Genomic DNA, 17,449 nt, shown 5'->3' with positions numbered 1-17,449 from the left:
CATTTGAGGACCATGCTCATACATAGGTAACCTTCTATGATCTGAGTAAGGTCTTCAACTGTGTTGACCACCATGTTTTGCATTTCAAACTAGAATACTATAGAATTTGTGGCACAATTCTAAAACTAATGTAATCATACCTCAATAAAAGAAAGCCAATGGTGAGTTCGGGAGAACAGTTGTAGTGCTGCAGGGATCAAAATTAGGACTTCTTCTATTTCTGGTACAAAAAAATGAATTACCAGTTAATACAAATGTAAAGACATATATGTACATAGATGATACCACTTTTCTGTCAGTAAATAAACCATGTATTTGAAGACCTTGTCAAAAGAATGAATCTGGTGAAAGGAAGTGCAGCATCCTGGTTCAGTGCAAATTAAATATAAATAAGATGCAGAATATGTAATTCTGTCTATCAAAGGCTGCAAAAATGGATAAACAAAATGTAAAATTTTTAGGTAATACTTTTGACAACAAACTAACATGGAACACTGATGCATAAGTGACAGTTATGTTAGCAAGAGTGATGTACTTGCTAAAGAGACTGATGTCATTTTAAAATACAGATTAATACTCTGGGGAAAAAGGAAAAAAAGTTCTTGTAATTCAGAAAAAGGCAAATGGAAAGAGCAGATATCATAATTCATTGATGGCTTTTGTTCATTAAGTATAGGATATTAACTGCAATTAATTTATATATTCTAGAATGTGTTAATTACGTATAAGTTGAACTATTGAATTTAAGTGTAAACAAATCAAAGACATGATTTTAATACAAGAACAGGTACTATGCTGCTCTTACCACAAAACAGACTAGCAAAAACAAACAACAGTCATACCTACACGGAAATCAAAATGTAAAAAACTGTGCAAACATATCACGGGCATGCCAATCAAATCATTTAAGGAAAAACTGAATAGCTTCTTGCTAGATAACCAACCTTATTCTTTGGAAGAATTTTTAGAAATGTCAAATACAGCACTGTAAATAACATAAATATGTATTTTTTAATATCAATAAGTAAAAGTCTATTGCATGTACAAATGCTAAATGGATCAAAGAGAATCTGAATCTGAAATGGAACCTTCAACAACTACCATAGTGTTAAGAAACAGATAAAGTCTCCAAAATAGAATAAGGCCTCAGGATTCAGTTGAATACTTGTCACATTCTATAAAAGTTTGTGAATGAGTTACCCCCTCTCGTAACCATAACATACCACAGATCACTTCAAATATAATGAAGTATCTCAAAGAGAGTAACCTTCTTCATGACTGTTTTCCAGATGATGTACTTATCTATAGTGATGTACTATCTGCAAAAAGCTGTATAAATTTCAGTAAGTTCTTGATAAGGTTACAAAATAGTGCAATGAACAACAACCTGCTTTAATTATTTAGAAATGTGAACTTGTGGTCATCATAAAATGCATAAATGTTGCGTTCTATGAGTATAATACCAATGAGTTACAACTGGAATCAGTCAACTCATAGAAATATAACCTAGGTGCAGCAGTTTGTAGATACATGAAATGCAATGATAGCACAGGATCAATTGTAGGCAATGCAGGTGACCCATTTCATTGGTAGGATACTTGTAAGATACAGTCATTCTACATAGGAGAATAATAGGTGTAAAAAAAAAGAATAGGCCTACAGACAGATAGATGCTGAATGCATTTGGCTGCCAAGAGAGCAATGTGTGAAGACATCAATGACTACCATAACAGAATATTGTTAAATGATCTTTCACAAAACTCAAAGACATTTTGGTCATATATAAAGGCTGTTAGTGGCACCAAAGTTAGTGTCCAGTTGGAGAATTGCCCCAATTTCATCGCTGTACCACTGAAAAGATGAGAGTAATATATATTAGTGTCAGTGGTGTTGAGAAACAGCTAAAATCATTAAAAGTGAACAAAGCTCCAGGGCCTGGTAGAGTCCCTGTCAGATTCTATATAGAATTTACGGTGAGTAAGCCCCTCCTCTAACCATAATCTATCACAGATCTCTAGAACAAAAAACTGTGCCTAGTTCTTGGAAAAAGGCACAGGTCACTCCTGTATACAAGAAGGGTAGTGGTAGTGATCCACAAAACTACCCTCTAATATCCTTGGCATCAATTTCTTGTAGAATATTAGAACATATTCTCAGCTCAAACATAATAAGGTATCTTGAACAGAATGACCTCCATCACCTCCTCCATGCCAACCAGTATGAATTCTGTAAATATCAAACTTGTGAAACCAATTCACACTTTTCAAGACAGGGAGCTAGATGCAGTATTCTTTAATTTCAGAAAAGCATTTGGACTCAATACCACACTTACTATCGAAAGTACGGTCATATGGGGTCTCAAGTGAAATTTGTGATTAGACTGAGGACTTTTTGGTAGGGAGGACGCATTATCTTAGCTCAGATGGAGAGTCATCGTCAGATCTAGAAGTAACTTTGTGTGTGTGTGGCCACAATAGTGTGCTGGGACCCTTGCTGCTCATGTTATATATTGATAACCTTGCAGACAATATTAATAGTAACCTCAGATTTTTTGGAGATGATGCAGTTATCTATAACAAAATACTGTCTGAAAGAAGCTGCAGAAATATTCAGTCAGATACTGATAAGATTTCAAAGTGGTGCAAAGATTGGAAACTTGCTTTAAATGTTCAAATATGTAAAATTGTGGGGTCACTGTTGGAATCAGCCAAGTCATACAAACACCTGGGTTTAACACTTTGTTGGGATATGAAATTGAATGATCACATAGGCTCAGTCAAGGGTAAGACAGATGAGATGGAAGACTTTGGTTTATTGGTAAAATACTGGGGATGTGCAATCAGTCTATAAAGGAGATTGCTTATAAGTCACTTGTGCAACCAGTTCTGGAACACTGCTCAAGTGTGTGGGACCTGTACCAAATAGTATTCACAGGGGATATTGAACATTTACAGAGATGAAGGCAGACATAAACTGCCCTGAGAAAGTCAATTAAAAATGTTTCAAGAACCAGCTTTAAATGATGACTCTAGGAATATACTGCAACCCCCTATGTATTGCTCACAAAGGTATCATGAGGATAATATTAGAATAATTACAATACACACAGATGCATTGAAACAATCATTCTTCCCATGCTACACACATGAATGGAATGGGAAGAAACCCTCAACACTGGTACAATGGGATGTATCCTTTGACAGGCACTTTTCAGTGATTTGCAGAGTACAGATGAAGATGCAGATGTTGGAGACTGCTTATGAATCACTTTTGTATCTCATATTAAAATATTGCTCAAGTACTTGTGACCTATACCAAAGAGGACTAACAGGGGATGATGAGAATATGCATAGAGTGACAGCACCAATAGTTACACATTTAATTGATCCAATGGAGAGTGCCATGAAAATGTTGAAAAACCTGAAGTTTGAACTATATCACGAAAGCCTGCTTAGAAAACTTCAAGAATCAGTATTAAGAGAGGAATCTATCACTATACAACTATACAATCTATATGATTAGACTATTTACTCTGCCCACAGAGGAGTTTAAGCAATCATTGCTCACGCACTCCATGTGTGACTGGAATGAGAGGAAACGATGATTTCTGGTAAAATGTGAAGTATCCTCTGCCACGCAATTTATAATTGTTTGCAGAGTGTGTACGTAAATGTAGATTTTATTGCAGTATATTAGACTGATCACTCCTGCTCTGTTAAAAGGTTCCATTTGCAACAGAAATGAAAAAATTAAATATAAAATTAAAATTTACAAAGCTAAACCTCAACTTTTCCCCATAGCAATCTTCTTTCATTCTGCATATGAGTTCCTAACAACAATTTTGAATCTTTTACTGTAATGTAGAACTCATTTATGTATAATACTATTGCTTTATAATAAATCGGCATTCTGTGACCCAAGAATGTACAGTCCATAAACAATGATCAGACGGAATATTATGACCACCATCCTACTGCTGATATAAACTTGTCCAAGTGATAGCAGCATCAGATGGTGAGGAACAACTGCTAGTCAGACACATGTATGGTGCATCCAGTATCAGTAAGAATGCTGTCCATGTGCAGAATGATATTTGACAGCGGACTCAATTGGATGAACACAAACAGCTGATAACTGAAGCTAAAAATCACTGTCCTCTCTGGAAAGCCAGCTCAAGATCACTTACATGTAGAGATTAGATGTGACCTTTAATAAATTTTGAACATTTCATAATTAGAAGCACCTATATTTAATTCTCAGTATTTTACAGAACTGTAATTTTGATATCAAAACAGATGCCATATTTAACCATATGGCGTGCTTGCATCACTGACTCATTGTTCCAGAGTGAAGCTTGTATAGGATCTATAAAATAATATAGTTTCTTATACTTACATCACATCCTGAAAATGGCTACCACTACACACTTCACTGACAGAAAATCATGTGACACACTCAAACAATGGGAAATGTGGGATGGAGTAACAAAATGAAACAGATTACTACTTGACACAAAGAGGAGGAGTTGAGTGTCAGACAGGCATATTGAAGAGTACATTCAAAACATACACTAAGCAATTGGACAGAGTCCACCTTCACATATGGAATAAAACACACAACCACTATCACCTCTGGGCACTAAGGTGCCACTCACTTGAAGTGTACAGACCTTGAGACGTATGTTGGAGGAACCTGTGCCCAAATCAGCAATAATCAGTTTATAGTCTCCATCACCATTAATATCAGCCATAGTAATACAATGACTGAATGTATAAATTCCAGCATGAGCATCAGTGAAGGCATCAAGCCATGGTGTATTAAGTGCCCTGTAAATGTAATTTATCAATGTAAAACATACCACAAACAGATTTTGTTTCAGTTGATTCAGTGTACATAATTTTACAGCCAGCCAAATATCAGTACATGTGTTTATGCCCAATTAGTCAAAAATTGTAAATTGTGGAACTTGATTGTTATAGCTTGAGGGTTGATATAATTCAATAAAAGGTAAACGTGAGAACTTATTAGTAAACACAAAAAGCAAATGCATGTCCCATGTACCACAGGTTGGTGACTACTTTACTGGCCAACTGAATCCTGTGCCATACTAGAGAATTTAAAAATATACAAGAAAGTATTTCCACCAGTATGCAAGTTTTCAAGACAAAATAATTTAAACTATATCATGCAGTTGCTAACAGATTTGTAAAAAAGGACTTGAGAGACATTGTATGCAGAAAACGATTATTATAGCCCACTTTTGGTTTGTTCGCCACAATAACATTCCCAGCACGGATTTGAGGGCAAAGTGTGACTTAGACACATATTTATTGATTTTATCTTTGTGGTACTGACTCGGGGGAGAAGAACTCCTCCTGTTTCCACAACAACTTAACTTCTTAACTCATATTCACATACTCAGTCCATTTAAAGCCAACCAATATGCAACAATAACTCTACTTTGACAGCTGCCATCCCTCCACATCAGACACTCTCTTCCCTACATGCTTGCAAACTGTGCCAAACACATCTGCTCCACCAAAGAATCTCTCAACACATACACCAACAACTTCTTCCTGTCTTTATTCTTCTGCAAATAGCCCACAGATTATGTCCACAAACAAATCTGTTGGGCACTATTCTCTGCTCATCCTCTGACTTGAAAAAAACTCCACAGCACCTTTCTTGTCATACAGTACCACTCAAGCGTGGAATGCCTCAATATATTACTTGGCCAAGGCTATGAATTTCTCAAGCCTAGTCCTAAAATGAGATAATGTATCCATGACATCATCCTCACACTGCCCACTATTGTCTAATATCACCCTTTTATCTTCTGTAACATCCTTGTCTAACCATACGTCATCACTATAAACTAACAGTCACTGTGAGTCTTTTTAAATGCTGCTGGCAGTCTTAAACTTAAACAACTATGGAACAGAATATATAAGAAGTTTTAAAATTCTGAAACTTCATATTCCATGCAAAAAATTTAATTTTTACTAAAACAAGCCTCAGTTGTTACTGTTTACGGAAAATTAGTTTCCATCTCATCGCATAAATCTCAACACAGTTGCTAAAAAATAAGAAGTTTTTCATTCTCAACAATAAAAATTACAAACAATAAAAATTACTGACCTGTAACGGTACAAGTAGTAGAGACTGATGAGTGCTTATGGGAGGAGACTCAGAGATGTAAATTATGTAGTAATTATAATGTTTATACAACACAGATCTTCATTTTACCAGTACTGCATATAGAAAGCTGATTGTGGTCTGTCAAAAATTTTTTCAAAGACACTACTTTAATCATATACCAGTAACTGTAATCTTTTAAGCGTAAACAAACTATGCCAAACCATAAGTTACTTATCATTAATGAGAGCTAGTTACTGTATTGATCTACCTTATTCTACAAAGTCAGTTTATGTTACAAAACTACAACTCTGGTATAAGCTAATGTAGTTGGTCTGTATTTTGATTTCTCACGTGATGTAGCCTTGCACATACTCCCTCATGATAAGAGCTGGTAGCAGAACGTTTAGTAAGGTTGAATGAAAATTATCAGAAATAATGATAGGTAAGGAAACATTATCAACACGACTGACTGCAAACTGTATTACGACAAGGTACACTTTTGATAAGCCTTTGTATTAAGTATGTTTCGACGCATTACTAAATTGCACGAAATATCCTAGCATATTAGACTGAACAACATCAAACTTCGAAAATAGTTGCAAGTGTTTCGTGAGATTTCTGTTTAAAATGTGATTATTCTTTCTCATTTCTTTATAATTTAAAGTATTGTTGCCTGGAATATTATAATACCCAGTTTTTCTCATCACCTTTGTGTGGCTCATTACATGAGCAGAAAGTGAGCAAAAGTTCACCCTCTGAGTGACAAATTTTATGTAGTGCTACTACTTTAAGAGAAGCTAACATCAGAAATTAGTATCACAAAGTAAACTAGAGTTAGAATCACTTAGGTACAACATAAGATAATATTATGTAATAAAACTGTATTTTTCTTAATCTCTGGAACTGTAAGTCATAATGTATTGTAAATCATTGTGCATTAATGTTATACCTGAAACGCTTTTCCAGTTAATTTCTTTCAACGTCAAAAGAATACCTCCACCAACAAAATCTTAGATAAGGTATTTAAATATCCGGCACACATCGAATGCAGCCTGTACGCGTAAGTAGTTGAACACTCGTTAATTGCTGTGGTGTATAGCGACTTTTTGGGATGCATCACGTGACATGAAAACGGATATAATGCTATACAAACCTTATTCCAGTCATCTTCATACGCATGTACCACACATCAAACTGTTTGAACTGCAGCACACTTCGCCCGCTATGAAGACGAGCAAACGCCTCCCGTCCCCGAATCCATAGCAACCGCGTCGGACAACAAACTTCACCGTTGTCATGGCAACGCAACTTGCTAGGCCCTCACACACGGGCGACGGATCACGGCGATCCGTCGCATGGGGAACCACTTGCTTTGTAGATCGCACGTGTGTGAGCAAATCGCAGCGATCTGTCTCTGATCGCAGGTAAATCCCAGGCACTCTGAGGCATCGCATGCGATTCGTGTTTATAATATCGCTGCGTGGTTGGTTGGCACTTGGCAGCGATCTATTTACTATAAACAACAGTGTTCTATAACTGACAATCGGCGATACTTCGACATCGTAGTGCTAACTACATGTTTGTTTTTTGTCGTCTCGCTGTATGGTTTAAGGATCACCATGGCCACTTGGAATACAGATTTTGCACTTGAGTTTATCGAATTATTCGGTGAACAGGAACCGCTGTGGAAAATGAAATCTAAGGATTATCATGATAAATTAAAAAGAGAGACATGTTTCGAGCAGCTGCTCGTAAAAGTTAAGGAAGTGGTCCCTCCAGCAACAAAGGACAAAGTTAAAAAAATTCACAACTTGAGAACTGCTTTTAGGAAACAGTACAGGAAAGTGGGAAATTCTATAGTGTCAGTGAGTACAACAGAACAAATACAGTATATACACAGCTATGGTGTTTCAGTAACCTTTTGTTTTTAATGGACAATGCTGAGCCTCATTCCTTGTTAACAGTCTGATCGTTAAGTGATATGAAGAAATTACGAACTGACTGTTTCTAAAGGACGATGCTGAGTCTTATTCCTTAACACTTTAACAGCCAGTTCGACGAGGAAATTACGAAGCAACTAGCATTTGTCATGGGCACTACATGGTTGTAATAACACTAGTTAAAATATAGTAATGAAGAGACAGTGATTTAGAGATAATATTATTTATTTTTATATTTAATGACAGCTTTTACAAGTATTGCAGTACAAAATATAACAAATGAAAAGAGAACATGTATAGGCACGGTCGTCATGTAGGCCTAAGCTTGTGAACAATAAACTGTTTCACGAAGGCACGCTGTCGGCATCCTTGAAGTTGGACATAGCTGGAATTCTTTGCAGCCCCAGTAAGTCGCAATGACATCCTGTTCCAGTCACTCCTCTGTCGTAATTTTTCCTATCAAAGCAGTCCGGAGGCGAGTAAGTGTCTGTACCGTTTCTGCGTAAGAAATTGTGAAGCGTACAACAAGCCATTACAATTAAAAAATATGTTGTTCAGAATCAAACCGGTTTGAATCTTTAACACTCTGAATCTTGTAGTTTTTCTTCCGAATACCTTTTCCACTATCCATCTGGCACATGACACTCGATAAGTGTAAATCCTTCGTTCTTTGTTCAGTTGATTTTTGTTGAATGGTTTCATGAAGTTTTTACGCAATGGAAAAGCCTCATCTCTGGCAAATACATAAGATGGTATGTATTCTTTCACTTCATATGGTGGAGGTAGTTTCAAATTGCCATTCGCAAGTTTCTTTTAGAAATCTGTATTCATTACACCATTGTCGCTGATACACGTCCATTTTTTGTATAAATTAGTTCATAATTAGCAATGGCAAAAAGCACTTGACTGTGAAACTGCTTGTAGTTCTAGCATCACGTGGTGGAATAACTTGACGTGTTTAGCGTCAACTCCCCCAGACAGGTAGGTAAACGCCATCTGATTTCAAACGCCTTCGCGACTCTTCCCAATCTTTATCTGTCGATGGAAACTGCGAAAATAGAACATATTTCCGTTGATACATGTTTCAGGAAATACCGCCAGATGATAGCGGCGCTCAGTCACGGATCCAGGATTTTGGCTTGGAAGGGAATTAATCCAGTTGATGGTAGCCTTTGTCGAGGTAAACAATAAAACACTAAAAACGCACACAACATTATATTTTGCTCATTTAACGTACAGCGAATGTCTACGGATAACTTTTCGCAAATTCTTCAATGATTTCGGCATGTTGTAGGCTGCCGGATATACATATCTCGGTGATTATAAATGTTAGCCAAACCGTTCAACCCGTCTTCCGTCATTGTGCGAAGGTACGATTTTATTAGTTGCGTCGAAGAGAAGCTGTGCTCAGACTACACTTGCAATTTTTGTATTTGGGAATAACTCATTTGTCTCTTGACGCGCCTCTGCAGCTGTTTGGGGAGGGGGAGGGAGGAAGTTTCCTGTCTCTCCAAGGCTCCTTCCAAAGAGGTTTTTATCCTAACAATGAGAGAGGAGGAAGCAAGTCACTGCTGTAAACACGCTGCCACTTCCGAGTTCAGATTTTCTGTTTTTACGTTTTCACATAGTGTGAGGGTGAACAGTTCGAGAACTGCAGAGTGCTCTGTTCTTGAAAAGCGCCTTCTTAATTGTCCCAATACAAAATCGATGAAAGGAAGAAATACATTCAATCTGTAACAAAACACGACATAACACTATTCTCGAGCTCGAACGGACATAACAGCAAAGGAAGAAATGCTGCATCAAGCAAAAAGCGTGTGTATTTATTAATGATTTATTTTACCTTTAGTATTCCCTGCTTCAGTATCTGAGCGATGAATTTGAACGTTTGGCAGTTCTTGGTGCCTGCACTGGGATGCCCAAACTTTCTATAACACGACACCCCTCTTCGAAAATTTCTTGATGTTTTGTTTCTCAGTACCTTTAGAGTGTTCTTACTATACTGTCTACCATCTGACAGCAAAGGTTAGATAATGCAACAGGCTGAAGTTGCCGTGTAAGGGAAACAGTAATTCCAATACAAAAATTCCAGGTGAATTCTTACATATGAAGTAGTAACTGTAATAAAAAAATTAATTAATAAACTATTTTGCGTAAAGAAAACTTATAAAAAAGGAATACGTTCTACATCATTACGAAATGTCGTATTCATGATCTATGGAACAAGGATTAATGTATGTGTGTACGTATGTATGCGGCAGTTACCGTCAAAGGTAAAACGGAGTCGAATCGTTGAATAGACGTCAGAAGACTTTCACTTTCTGACGACGGAGAAGTTCCGTCAAGTTCTTCGAGGAACTGTACGATAGTTGAAGAACTCTTTGAACTGAAGGGCTTTCAAGCCAGCGTGTATCACAAACACTTCGTATCTCTTTTTGCCTCTGGGTGTTTTTCAAGTATAGCTCGCTTGGTAAGTCCCAGCCTTTTTGCTGACTCACGCACAAAACTGGTAACACCACTTAAACTCCCATCATACTGCGAATACTAGCAAGCTGCAGACCTCCACGATAGCTACGTTTAGTTAATGTTCTCTTACAACGCATTAAAGTCGATAGCGCATGGAGCTGTTTTATTCGGAATTGTCCGCCACTAAACTTTCCAGACATGCTGATATCTCTGCTATAGCCTTGACCTCTCAAATTCTCAACTTGTAGGCCGACTTGATTCAGTCTTGAACGATCCGATCACTTAATACAGCATCAGTCAAGTCAGTTGCAGATAAAAACCATATGAACTTTTCGTGTATTGTGCTCTTTTGTATGTGCGATACGTACAAGGATTTGTTCTGCACTACTGACATCGGTTGTGTTGTCACCAAGGACAGTATAATATTTTGGTTCCTTGACTTTGTCGAGCACCTTTTTTTATCACGACAAATTGGCAACAATCAGTCAGCTGATTCTGAGTTGTTTTATTGAGCTGTGTAGCATTTTGCAGCACTATCTCGATAATGTTTTTGTAGAGATGAATCAGATGTGTCAATGCGAAATTTTAAAACTGTCCGAGATTTTCCTTGGCCGATTTCATCATTCACAAGGGGAGGCCGCCAATTGTGAAATTCAGATTCGATTCATACTGCGCATAATAAAAGCTCATGGCCAGAGGTGTAATGTGGCAAAGCACCAAGATGCACTTGTCAGCCGTTGTCGAGAAAATCGACAGTTAAAAGAAACCGTTGCGGTGAAATACTCTCTACGAATTATACTTTCTTATCGCGTCGTGGCGCAGTAGTGAGCGCTCGGGTTCATAATCCGACGGTCGCCGGATCGAATCTCGCGCCATGCAACTTTATTTTATTGGTTTTTTTTTGTAATTCACACACACACACACACACACACATACACACACACATATATATATATATATATATATATATATATATATATATATATAAAATTCCCGGCAATCAGTTGCAACAATTATGCATATAATAAGTTGTTGAAAGTCGTTTGTCGTGGAAAAATAATACTTGAAATAAAACACAATATCACAAATAATATTCAAGTGGATACAATTTATTGAAAAGTTCGGTATACACTCGCACATAATTAACAATTAGTGACCAGAAATAGGTGGATTATCGCACGAACCAGAGTGATAGTTATCATAGAAACATGGAAAGCAGAAAACAGCACGACATCGAGCACATCTGATATACGATGCGTTTTTACAAGAACAATTGTTTTTTACATTATCTGTTGGGAAACACACCTGATTGACATTCTGAAAAATTGTTCTATCGTTCGTCAGGTTTGATGCGTACCACGCGTATCGTATCTTATCGGCAAAAATCGGAGAAGACAATTGGTGGTGGACGATGGATTGAATTTTTATACAATCGTCTCTGGAGTTGATGTCACGGTTTCGCTCGATTAAAAAAGCACAATTTTGAAGGCGCTTGATCAAATTTTTTACCTGCCGGTAAAAATACACGTCACACGGTTGGACGAGAGGAGTGCACTTTGGAGGAATGACTTTTATAGTGCACGTTGGTAACTTCTTATCGTCCTGGAACATCTCATCGTATAACGCCGGGTTCGTTTGCCCACCCCAAGAGTCTATCAGAAGGAGAAATTCTTTCTTTTGTACGTATGGTTGCGAAGCATTACGCAAGAAGTCCATGAACAAACCCGTTGTTACTTTACCGGATTTGGACGATGTAATAACAACGTTGGTATACTTCTTGGCGTACTCGTCGACTATCTTCTGTACTCTGGGTCCAAACGTACCTGTGGACTCTTGGAGGTATACGAAAACAAGAGGCAAGACTCGTCCAGACATCGTGATTGAATATTGTGCCGCATACGAATGCGTCACCTTGGTCATGTCGTGTCGGGTTACCAGGACAGCCTTTGAACCTTTTTCGGCGAGAATTCTGTTGAACGTCGACTGGTACTGGCACCCTGACAAAAAAATATCGTTTATATAAGAAATATACGAAATCTGTGTTGTCTATCATATATCAGATTATCATATTCTATCATCATATAATATGACATTTGTGAACAGCTCTTTACGTACCTGTTTGATCAGTATTAATTATGAAATCTTTGTCGAAGTTAGTTATCAACGTTCGCGTCTGGATCCGAAATGTGTCCGTTGCGGCCAAAATTTCGTCTTGGGTAGCCGTCTCTTTCCGGGAAACAAATTTTGTGATTTTCCGTTGCCGAACCCCATGCTTCTTTTTCAATTCGGTGATCCATGTTTTTGGAACTTTGAAATTGAAATCTGGGAACTGACTTGCAGCGCCCAAGGCCCACTGCTGCAGGTTTCTGGTAGTAACTTGCTGGAAGTTTTGTCGAGCTTCTACGAAGCGATTATGCACCCATGAATCGATGGTACAATATTTATCAAATTTTCTACCGCCACGTTTGATTTGCTCTTCCCACCTGGATAAATAGCCCATATTTGTCAAACGAGAGCACCCCTTTCTTTGTAGACTTTTGAGACTCCAGCGTGGATGTTCTTTGGCCAAATTGACAGCTCTAATTTTGTAATCCAGAGAAATATAGTCGTACCCTTTTTTTTCTTCTCGTCCGGCTCGTATTCGTCTGATGATTCGTTGGCAATGGGACTCGTTTCAACGTCTTCGTAGGCATTATTATCGTCGATTTCATTAATGTCTATCAGTTCCTCATCATGAACGAGGGTTTTCTCGGCGAGCATTTGCAGCGTATTCTGGAACATTTCTTCCCCAATTACCATGGCTTCTTCGTTGATTGATGACGACGGTTCTGCTGCAATGCGATTATTGTTACGAAGGAGGCTTTCAAAATACACCAACGCATCTTTCAATTATTGTTTCGCCACTTCACTGTGTATAGAATCTTCTTCGATCACATCACTTTCATGAGAAGCGCCCGGATCGCTCTCCAATTGTACCGCCTCCATTTTTCCGTTTGTTTAACAGGGTGTATCAAAGCTCTCACGTACGCACTGGTTTTCGACGATGTTATAAGTTGCGCTAGGGACCGCATCTACCTTCTTTCGAAGTTAGCAGGCAACTACGCTGTTATGCGGCGGCTCGTTTTGGCCCATTCAACATCTTTCCTTCAAGTGTAACGAGCAAGTAACGAGAGTTTATATTTCATACCTGCCACAGGGAATTTGTGTTCGTGGGGTCTCTATTCTAATTCGAACGTTTGACTTGCGCTATACGTATTCGTTTCGGAATATCGTTTCTACGTCTTCCGTTAACTATACGTGGTAAACATTATGAAGACAATTAATAACATTTGTGAAATACAACTTTGTTTGCGGAAAACATAATGACGTTCGAAGTCGCCAGTTTTTCCACGACAAACGACTTTCAACAACTTATTATGGTGCAACTTTTTATTATTTGTTTTTTTGTAATTCAAATGTCTACACACACACACACACACACACACACACACACACACACACACACACATATATATATATATATATATATATATATATATATATATATATATAAAGTTGCACAGCGCGAGATTCGATCCGGTGACCTTCGAATTACGAACCCGAGCGCTTACCGCTGCGCCACGGCGCGGTGGAAGATTATTAATCGTAGAGAGTATTTCACCGCAGCGGTTTCTTTTAACTGTCGATTTTCTCGACAACGGCTGAGAAGTGCATCTTGGTGCTTTGCCACATTACGCCTCTGGCCATGAGCTTTTATTATGCGCAGTATGAATCGAATCTGAATTTCACAATGGCGGCCTCCCGTTGTCAGTGTACCATCATCAGGATGACTGACCTCTTAACGGTATGTTTTCTCGACTATAGGAATCAGCCACTTCTATCTGATTAAATCGTTTCCGTTTCTCTGTTTAGATTAAAATATTGACAGCTTTTTCAGGGTTTCCTTGTGAACTTTCGAAATATGTACTTTTTAACGCCACCATTTTGTGGTAATCGGTAACGGATTGTTTTCTGAATGTTTCTATTCCTTTTTTATATTTGCATAGTGGATGGGTGAGTAAAGGTCCTTGAGCTACAGAATGCTTGCCCCCCCCCCCCCCCCCCCTGGACCAGAAAGTAGAACGCAAGCCGGCCGTGGTGGCCGTGCGGTTCTAGGCGCTGCAGTCCGGAACCGCAGGTTCGAATCCTGCCTCGGGCATGGATGTGTGTGATGTCCTTAGGTTAGTTAGGTTTAAGTAGTTCTAAGTTCTAGGGGACTGATGACCTAAGATGTTAAGTCCCACAGTCCTCAGAGCCATTTGAACCATTTGTAGAACGCAAGGCAAACAATATGCACCATTCTGTGTTGGCTATAGACTAGCCTAAATTGTTCCTTTAGTCAATCAGATAGGTGTGGGGTCCTGTCCACTCATACCTTATAGAGTGCCTAAAGGATGCTGCTTTCTCGGATAGCTAAACAATTCAAACAAATCACATTAATGGTTTTTATTACAATAAAGTAGATCGACAATACTTTGGTTACAACGAGTTGTCCAAGCGATGGGCGACATGCAAATAGTCAGTGTCCTTCGCTATATACAATGTCCAATACAAGTTAAGTGCCTATGGATCACTAATAACGGTTCTGCTAGTGCCTCTGATAGAGCGCGTCTTTTACAGTCCGTCTTCTACGGTCCGGCCGAAGCTGGCAGGAGCGGCGCTTATATTCTCTTCCGCTAGACGGCTAGAGTCTGCTCCTAGTCAGCGTACTATTCGTACATTCTTCATCTTCGTGCCGGCGCCCTTCGTAACTACTTGCAAGACCGAGATCAGTGAGACTTTATGGTTATTGTAGACGATTCACTTAATATCACACTTGGTACTTTATGCCAAGGTGTTTGACACAAAGATTCGATAAGGGATGTGAAATCTTTCAGTAAAAGAAATAGACTTATCTAAGGCTATATACCCTGCCTGTAAAGACTGTTTTAGCGACTCTGGAAAGAGTAATTGGCAATCTGGTGTTATTACATGTAATTATAAAGTATTCTAAACGTTACAAATAAACAAAATATCTTAAGGCAAAACGAAATAATTAATAAGAAGTTTGTGTACGTGGCCGTCACCTGCAGCAAGCACAAAAATGTTAGTTTAGTAAGTAACAAACGCGATTTTCTTGCTATGATGTACTTTATTTGTTCTAGACACTTTCCACCTTTTACTTTAAGGCATTTCCAGTGGACTCTTTGCGATATTTGCAGATTGTGAAACAGTTCAAATCTTATTTTTTACGCGAATAATTGATTACGTACAGTTAATCGAGTTTTTGGTTAGAATGTGCGTTTCCTCTCATTTGCTCTCAGACTGTAGGTCACACTACAAGTTCACTTACGAGACATAAGCACATTTTCACGTTACAAAGTTTTTTCTTCACAATTTTCATGTTCTTTGTGGAGCACAATTATTCAACTGTGGCTAGCTGCGGATATTTGACCAAACACTGATTTAAAGTAGTAACTACTTTGTGTTCAATTTATGTCTCTTGTTATTTGCTTTGTTCATGTACATGTTGCCAACCTAATGAAGTATATGCTGGAAACTAAAGTCTGTTCATTCTGTCCGCTGTACATCTGTTTATAATTGTGTGTGTGTGTGTAGTTAGTCAGGGTGAGTTGAAGAAAGTTGAATGTGAATGTCAGAGCATGGTTGAAAGTTCTCATGTTCAGGTGATTCAAGTTTTGGTTTAAATATTTTGTGGAAGGATTCACATAAGAGTGAGGACACACGAGCTGGGTGCTAGTAGATAATCATCTGTTGAAATGTTATTTTATTATTTCATCTATTATTGTAAGCAGTGATTCTACTCTCACATGAAGCCCTCCATAAAACACGTAAACCAGAACTCAAACCAGCCGAACTCCAACATTTTCAACCACTGTCTGACAAATACTACACTCACTTTCAACTTTCTGTACCTTGCCCTAAGTAACCACACACCATACAGATATAAGGAGCAGAAATAAACAGACGTTAAAGTGAACACATAATAGTTTCGACTTTAAATGACAGTTTTCGGTAAAATGTCTACAGCTAGTGACAGAAGAATAATAGTACCCCACACCCATTAGCCTAAAGAACACGAAAATTGTGAAAAAAGAGCGAACATGAAAATGTGCTTATGTTCGATAAGCTAAGTTTTAATTCAACTTCCAGCATGTGACCAGATTAAAGGAAACGCAATGTCCGCCAAAAACTCGATTAACTGTAAATAATCACTTATTTACGTAAAAAATGATGTGAACTGTTTTATAATCTACACAAAATTAAATCATTCTAGATTCCATCAAAGATGCCTTAAACTGAAAGGCGAAACGCATCTTGAACAAATAAGGTGCACTGCAGTAAGAACAAAGCGTTTGTTGCTTACAAAACGAAATAATCAGTAGCTGTAGATACTTAGCAAATTACATCTTAAGACATACCAGCAAATTAGTTTTGGTTTAACTTCTGTGGGTCTATATAGAATATTGTAAATATTAATGTGGTCCACGTCACTGTAATCCTCATTTCACATGCTATTAAATGCCATTCAAAAAATTCATTGATCCATTCCAAAAAACTGTAGTTACTTTCACATGTCAATAGATAGATTTTACATACTTACCATGCAACTAAATACATGACTCCTTACGAGCTACCATTTATAAAAATACCACGTTTCGATTTCTTGAACCGTTTACGAAATTTGGGGCTGATAGAACCACATGGTTTACAACGAGCAGGGTGAAGTGTCGGTTGCATCGAGAGCGACACGCGCGCGGCCCATAACACATTGAAACAATGTACAATAAAAGAGATTATTCAGATAGTTAAGCGAGACAAAAATTTAAAATGTGATACAGTAGTAGGTACAGGAAGAGAAAACA

General features: G+C 38.0%; 1 protein-coding gene across 4 annotated transcripts in view; it reads right to left on the bottom strand.

The window, feature by feature from the left end:
* The window catches only part of LOC126177106 (Bardet-Biedl syndrome 1 protein homolog), a 130,343-nt gene extending 122,762 nt beyond the window's left edge, over positions 1–7,581 (bottom strand). For 2 of the 4 annotated variants that reach the window (XM_049924369.1, XM_049924372.1), the window contains exons 1-2: positions 7,292–7,581; positions 4,670–4,826 (exon numbers count right to left, since the gene is read on the bottom strand). In XM_049924369.1, coding sequence (XP_049780326.1) covers positions 4,670–4,826; positions 7,292–7,317 — 183 coding nt within the window. In that variant the 5' untranslated portion in view covers positions 7,318–7,581. Of the gene's footprint in view, positions 1–140; positions 221–4,669; positions 4,827–6,138; positions 6,241–7,291 lie in introns of those variants that run through there. The other 2 variants (XM_049924371.1, XM_049924370.1) reach the window with 2 other exon arrangements.
* Positions 7,582–17,449: the final 9,868 nt, after the last annotated feature.

Source organism: Schistocerca cancellata, chromosome 3 (assembly GCF_023864275.1).
Source record: "Schistocerca cancellata isolate TAMUIC-IGC-003103 chromosome 3, iqSchCanc2.1, whole genome shotgun sequence".
NCBI classification, from domain to species: domain Eukaryota; kingdom Metazoa; phylum Arthropoda; class Insecta; order Orthoptera; family Acrididae; genus Schistocerca; species Schistocerca cancellata.
The sequence above is the reverse complement of the archived record's forward strand: the minus strand, read 5'-3'. Positions and strand labels throughout refer to the sequence as shown.